General features: G+C 38.2%; 1 protein-coding gene across 6 annotated transcripts in view; it reads left to right on the top strand.

Annotated features, from left to right (window-relative positions):
* Positions 1-7,176, top strand: part of fhod3b (formin homology 2 domain containing 3b) — a 189,262-nt gene extending 182,086 nt beyond the window's left edge. For 5 of the 6 annotated variants that reach the window (XM_055209661.2, XM_055209664.2, XM_073871959.1 and 2 more), the window contains 6 exons: positions 49-239; positions 315-507; positions 2,113-2,136; positions 3,810-3,990; positions 4,322-4,483; positions 5,056-7,176. In XM_055209661.2, coding sequence (XP_055065636.2) covers positions 49-239; positions 315-507; positions 2,113-2,136; positions 3,810-3,990; positions 4,322-4,483; positions 5,056-5,138 — 834 coding nt within the window. In that variant the 3' untranslated portion in view covers positions 5,139-7,176. The remainder of the gene's footprint in view (positions 1-48; positions 240-314; positions 508-2,112; positions 2,137-3,809; positions 3,991-4,321; positions 4,484-5,055) is intronic. The other variant, XM_055209662.2, reaches the window with a different exon arrangement.
* The last annotated feature ends 573 nt before the right edge of the window (positions 7,177-7,749 follow it).

Genomic DNA, 7,749 nt, shown 5'->3' on the forward strand with positions numbered 1-7,749 from the left:
AAAGTAAGCGAACCAATCCTGATCCTTGTCTGTTGGTCCCACATCCAGGTTGATTTTGACCAGCTACAAGAAAATCTGTGTCAGATGGAGCGTCGCTGCAAAGCATCCTGGGACCACCTGAAGGTGATCGCCAAACATGAAATGAAACCGGCCCTTAAGCAGCGCATGTCCGACTTCCTAAAAGACTGCGCAGAGAGGATCATCATTCTTAAAATCGTCCATCGGCGCATCATAAACAGGTACAGTAACACTTCACCTATTTTTAGGCTGTTTTTTATTGCAGCTTTATCTAAATGATAACGTTTAATCTTCAGGTTTCATTCGTTCCTGTTGTTCCTGGGCCATCCGCCATACGCTGTGAGAGAAGTCAGCATCCACCGCTTCAGTAAGATCCTGAGTGAGTTTGCACTCGAGTACCGCACCACCAGAGAGCGTGTGCTCCAGCAGAAACAGAAAAGAGCCACTCATCGCGAGAGGAACAAGACTCGCGGCAAAATGATCACAGATGTAAGTTTTCCCACAGTCTCACGGATACTCAAAATCGGCCCATGGGCAAAATCTGGTGCACCACAGGGTTATCTGCAGACCGCCATCGCAATCTAGACTTTAATTTGTGAGGTTTCAGTTGCTGCTTTTGTTTCTGCACTGCAAGGGAACTATATACATGTGATGAAAGCTTTCTAACACAGCCAAAGGATTCACCATTCATTAAATCACATTTACACAGTATTCCATTTATGCATCTGCAGGCATTTTTCTCCAAAGGGATTTACAGTGCATTCAAACTATACATTTATTCAGTATGTGCATTCTCTGGGAATCAAACCAATTGGCACTTCCTACCAGAAAGCTTCCCTGCTGCCATCTATTCGTTCATTCATAGTTCATTTCAAGCAGCTGTCTGCATTATGTCATTATACCACCAGAGGGCGTAATTTTGCTCCACTCTCTTTCTATTTTTAAAACCTCTTATTCACATTCAAGTTTGGTACTCCATATTTCACCCCGTCAGAATAACTGAAGAACCCTCTAACCATTTACATTACAGTTATACAGCAGTGTAAACCAAGAGCTTTAAAGTCACAGGTTTTGTAGTTATAGACTTGCTTTGGGTTAATATTACTCCACACAGCTCTAGGAGGCCAAATGAACACCTCTCCTGGGGGAAGTCATGGTCAGGACACCCTCTCGCATCATGTTATGTTTGGCGGGGGTCTTTACTAAGTGTTGGATGTCTAATTCAATCTCTGTGTGAAAATCCAAACCTCATCATGTCCCTGTAGGGCCCTGAAAGTGCCTGACTCCTAAAAGATAGAACTTGAGCGTTTTTGAGCAGAATGAAGTGAAAGGCAAATTTCTTTAAAATTAGATATTAGGATTTGTTTTTTAGGTTTAAGATATCCTGCAGTTTCCTGCTATTGCTCAATGAAGTGGAAGGGGAGTTTACCCTAAAAACTTGACACTTCAGTTTACATTTTTATACAGTTTTTAATACTATATACACATTTCCTGTATTTTCTGATTGTATTCTATTAAAGAGACTAAGAAACAATTATATATGATCACTATATTATTGCAAAAACAACTAATCTAATTCTGGCACGGTGGCCTAAGACTTTTGCACAGTACTGTATATAGCGCTTTTCACAAGTGTTCAATTGTTCCAAAGCAGCTTTACATTAATAAAAACAAGAGAAAACAAAAACATCAGGGGACAACAAACATATAATGCATTTTAAATATGGACTTTATAGAAAGTGTTCTTTAAACTTCAATATGTTATTTATAAATGACAAATAAATATATTTTTTTGCATTACAGTAATGAAAATGAGAAATAGGTGTGTGGGAAATAAATATTAATGCCGAAATGCAAAAAAAAGATTTACGCAAAACAGTATTATGTTTATTCATTCTTTTGTTCAGTGAAATATAACCTGGACATTATTTCTTAACAGGTCATATTCTTTGGAAAAATGTGCTTATTTTTGACAAATTATAAGTCATTTAAAGCTTGTAAGAGTATTATTACTACATACCAAGACCAGTTTTTAACCTAGCATTTCTTGTTGATCTTCTCTATTATGTGACATGTATGTATTCATCTCTGTAGAGTGAGGAGGAAGACGATAATGAGGTATGCGTGTACCAGTGTGGTTTTTTAATGGCATGGTCAGGTTTCACATTTTTTTCCTCATGACTTCACCTCTGATGTGTGGTGTGTACCTGTGCTAATCTTACAAGCGTTTGTGTTGTTTTGTATAACAGCTATGACCCTTTGTTTTACACAGCGCATGTACTAAATTATACTCAATGTGATGGAGGTGTTAGGAAATCACAGCAGGCTTGTAGGCACATCTAGCTAAAGTTCTCAGAGGAAACAATAAGACAGAAATATTCTGATTGTAATACTATGTGGAATACAAAAGATATGTAAGGATGTATATAAATGTGATAAAGCTGAGGCTATTTTGTTATTTTATCTCGTTCATTAAAATGAAAACCAACAGATTTGATTTTCAAACATTTAGGGTTGTGTTTATGTGACTTTTAATATGAAAGATTTTGTTGTTATTATGCCTTAATAACTACTAATGTGTTAAAGGTGCAATGTGTAACTTTTAGAAGGATCTCTTGACAGAAATGCAATATAATATACATAACTATATTATCAGTGGTGTAAAGATCTTGCATAATGAGCTGTATTGATTTTATAACCTTAGAATGAGCCGTTTTTACCTACATACACAACTGGTCCCCTTACATCAGTTTGCACCGCCATGTTCGTACAGGAGCCCTTTACAGACTCTCAAACAACGCCATGTTTGTTCTGTGGCGGCTACTGTAGCTTCTCTATGCGTTTTAAAAGGGAGTGGTCATACATATATAAACTAGATGTCGCCTTGGGGTTCTAAGCATGCGTCAAAACAGCCGCCATTTTGAAACAGGGGTCTTGTCTTAGGACGTAGCTAGGTAATGGTATTATGTCCGCCTGTACTTCGAAATCATGGACGATGCCGGACTTTTGTGCTGCGTATGTATGTTAGGTCTCCTAGCACTATGCATTGCAGTTAGAAAAAGTAGATTTTCATAATATCAAACTTAATGCTAAATACATGTCTGACTGTTGAAACGAACCAAAAGAAAACCAAGAAAATCGCATTCATGACGATTTATGGTGATTTTATTTTCGTTACACTATTGCCTACAATGTAGCTGATGCGGGGTTCCCCTGTTTCAAGATGGCGGCTCTATTTGACGTATTCGGTCCAATGAACTGCCGTAGACAAGGCGACATCTAGTGTGCATATCTATGGGGAGTGGTGAGCTGTTGGCTCAGCTGTTAGTTGCAATTTGCAATCTCACCTCTAGATGCCGCTAAAAATCTACACAGTGCACCTTTAATGATAATGTTGTTTAAGTAATACACTGAACAACTGTGAATGGCTTACAAGTCTGTTTTGGGGTGATTGTTTGCTATTTGACTCTGATAATATTATTTGTACTCATACATCAGAAGCATTTATGTTTTTTAAGACTCGATAGAAAGTTGTGTTAATGTTGCATAATCCTGACATCAAACCTTTATTTCCCACTATAACAAAATGGTGAAAATAATGAAAATACTGCGACAAATAGGTCTGATTCTTGAAACAGAGGCATCATTTAATTCATAATATATGTATAAAGGATTTAATGAACAATTAACACACAAATTTATTCTGATTTATAAATGAGAATAAAAGCAGAAAAAATCTTTCTGATTGTGAACTATTTTTTGACATCTGCTGTGTTCTGTTTTGTCCTCAGAGTGGGAAATTTGCAGGCACTTCTTTGGATGGTCAGGAGTCTCAGCCACAGGGTTTGGGTTACACTGAAGACGCAGCTGAACATGAGCAGATGACTGCAGTACTTCGTACCAGCCTGCAGGGCGGCGATAGTTCCTCCTCTATACTCCCAGGTCTACGCACACGAACTCGAGCCAGCCGAGGTATAACCAAACGTCAACAGTATCTATCGGATTTTTTAATCCTATTCAAACAATGCATATAGACCATTTCAAAAGATGTAAACACTACTGGTCCACTTCCTGTTTCATTTTTTGACTGTTTTTTATTATTTCACATATATCATTATCTTTAAGATGTTTGTTTAACTTTTTGATTTAGTTCTATATGTTCTGTTGGTTGTATTTTATCCCAACGTTTATCTAGTGTTAAAAAACTGAAACAGGAAGTGCTTCTGGACCAGTGTTAATTGTCAATACACCTAATTTAAATAAATAACATAAAAAGATGAATCATCTCCCGTTTCCTTTCTAGGCCATACAGGACTTTTGTCTGCTGCGAATGAAGACGTTTCTAACTGCGGAAACGACACAGCGGATGAAATCATGGAACGTATCGTGAAATCAGCCACTCAGGGCCCCAGTCAGCGCATTCAACCACGCGAGAGGAGACGCTCCCGAGCCAACCGCAAATCCTGTAAGTCAAACACGTGTACATCTGCTGTTCATAGAGTGACCTCATCCTTAAAGCATAACTAAACCCCTGGCCAGAGCCTGACTCCACCCACTGGCAATATTTGAAAAAATGCAAGAAAAGTGGGCAGACCCCAACGAAAATAAAGGGGACGAACTGAGCTCGTACCAAGTGTGAGATGAGATCGTAACAAGGGCGTGGTGAGCTTAAACCTGCTTACAAAGGGTCGTACCGCTTACGTCATGCGGTACTGCAACATCCAACATGAAAATTCAACTGCAGTAGCCACCGTTCAACCTGAAGAGGGCAGCACTCAGACGTTTTACACCATATTGTATATTGGAGCATTGAAACACTTTATACCCAAATGTCAAAAAGTTTCTCAACAGCACTAATAATGCATCATTCTTACAGATCATTAACTAAAAAAAGTACTGTTATTGCAACTGTACAGTAACCCAAAGGTTTTTTGGTATGCTAAAGGACTCTTGGTTAATCGAAATATAAAGCAGGGGACACGTTATATATTGTTTAAAATCAAGTATCGCATTAATTTTTCTTTTCTCCTTGTACAGTGAGAAGAACACTGAAGAACGGACTCACAGCGGAAGAAGCACAGGCACTGGGATTGGCCACTGGCTCGGAGATGCAGGTGTGAGACGGCAGTCGCTCAGGGTCTTGGCACACATCGTCTGGATAAAGGACACTTCAGCTTGTGTTTGCTTTGATTTGAATCTTGCAGCAGGTGCATGTTTCTGGATGTTTTACAATGGTTATCGCTGTGGACGAACTTATTCTCACGGATGAAAGGGATTATAATCACTAACCCATCATAATATATTTAAACTGGGACATGTAGTCAACCCTTGCAGCAATAACTGGCTTCATCGTCATTCGCATTACGTCCCAAGGCGGAAGCCCACTGCACACTGTGTGATTTCGGCCAAATGCAAAACCATTCGAATCTCTTACGAAGTTCTGACAGTGTCCGACATTTTGGGTCACAGTGTGACTGCTTTCCTGGCGGACATTTAATGAAGAATCAATAAGAGCACATCGATTTATAATTGAGCTTTCTGATAGCTTTGACTTTATGAAGATCTCCACAGGCTCCGTTTGCAAATCACACAGTGTGCACTTGGCTTATAAGACTCACTCAGGTGCAACTGTTCCTACTTTCGAGTGCTACGTACCTGTGGACTATATCGTGATATCCCAAACAAGCATTTTCATGCTTTCGTTTCTTCTTTCAACGAGAACAAGCACAGTTGTTGATGCACAATGTTTGTAGATGCTTCTGCACACCCTGATTGTCATCCAGTATAGAGACAAATGGCTCTTATGTCTCTTACCGCCGTGGCCTTCAGAATGAACCCAAAGAACTGCTTTGAAGACGACCGGATCCGGATCCTTTCTACTGGATGTTTGCTCAAATACAGATGGCATTGATCAGTAGCACCTTCCGAATTTAAATCAGGGGGTGATACTCTCCTTGATAAAACTGCATTTTGTTTGTTTCCTTAGCTTTTTATTAACACTTCAAATGTAGCCTGATTTTGAACAACAGTTCAAATCTTCATAGACCACATACACTGTTAGTGCATTTCTTCCATTTATGCTGCAAGTCTTCTGTTGTGATCAAACTCGTTTCATCTAATTATCAAATTACTTGCACACAAATGAGAGGGAACGAGAAAGTCCTGTTTTTCTCATTTTCTTTCTAATTTTAGTTAGTTCCGTGTACGTTATCTGTTAAATTGGTTGTAATACAATGATCTCAAATATCATTTAAGATGCAAAAGTAGACAATCGTCGAGTTTGTTCAGTGAAAAAGACAGTATTTAACAAACACGTGCCTTGAAGAAACGTTTCTATGAGAATGCTCTTCAGGATCTGAATACTGATCACTCAGATTGGTATCCCAGACAGCAGACGACTCCGGGCCGGATCCACGCCAAAGTAAGCAGTTCCGGTGCGGATCCGGCGCAGAGTGATCTGCTGTCTGGGATTTAAATATATAGTCATTGCTAAACACATCATTAAATTAAAGGTTTGAGGTTTATTTGATAGATTATTTACCCCAGAGACGCCCGATGTTTGTGATCGTAGTACCATTCAGCACCTTATCATGTGTAGCATGCAATTTCGAAAGGAATTGGAAAATTGAGTCTGTTGTTTTTTTCACCTTTCCCTCAGATTTTTTTCTGAGTATTGTTATGTGGATAAGAGTTTAGATACGTGTAATGTAGAGGCTGAACATGACAGATGCTGTAAAATTGTGTAAATGTCACTTAAACGTTTTTAATTTTTGTGTTGTGTTGATGTTTTGTATAGAATAGTGTATTATAGATCAAAAGCAGTGTTATTCTGTGAAAATTCTTAATTTAAGAGAAAGCAAGCCATGCACGGTTTCAACGATAACAAAATTATCTGCAGGTGCGCCTGTCGTCATTATTTTGGGAGAATTTCGCTTTTGTTTTGACATGTTTTACGCGTTTACGCAGCACCCATCCGCTCTGCACTCCTGCGCAAATGGCCTTTGATAATATTGCACTCGCATACAGAGTTTCACCCGATCTGCTACAAGTGCCATAAATGTTGGTATTGGATTATCTTGAATGTGAACATTTGACTTCCAAATTCCAAAAGGAGCAAAGCATTTACTGTACTTTGCAATAAAAGCTTTCAAAGCAGCACCTGAACGATGTGGACCATTTTTTTCCTGGAAATAGTGTATGTAATTATATGTAATGGAGTATAAAGAGTCACACCTTGAAGCTTAAATGGAGTTCATTAAACAAAAGTCCACATAATTGTGATGACATCATTAAAACCTGATTGTTATTGAGTAGGGACTGTGTAAAATAACTTTTTATACAGGGCTCAACACAAAAAAAAAATTTTCCAAGTAAATATTCAGGTTTTCACTTGCCCTGCCAAAATTTTCACTGGCCCCAATACAAAAATTTCAGTGTAACATATTTAAAAAGAATAATTCAAAAGTCAAATATAATTATAATTATAAAATATAATCCCAACTTTTCTGCGTTACCTGTTAACTGACAGCAAACTGCAAAAATTGAATTGTTTCTTTTGTCGTGTTTATCCAAGTAACTCTCTGTTTCCAAGATGGGTGATTCTTGTGAAATTAGACTTATGAGGTGTCATGAAACATTTTAATAAAAAGTAAATGCTATCAAAATAAGAAGCATACAGTTACAAACATCTCTTCATGTACTATTTTGCACATGATTTCAAGTGACATCATA

This window comes from Misgurnus anguillicaudatus, chromosome 10 (assembly GCF_027580225.2).
Source record: "Misgurnus anguillicaudatus chromosome 10, ASM2758022v2, whole genome shotgun sequence".
Lineage (NCBI taxonomy): Eukaryota > Metazoa > Chordata > Actinopteri > Cypriniformes > Cobitidae > Misgurnus > Misgurnus anguillicaudatus.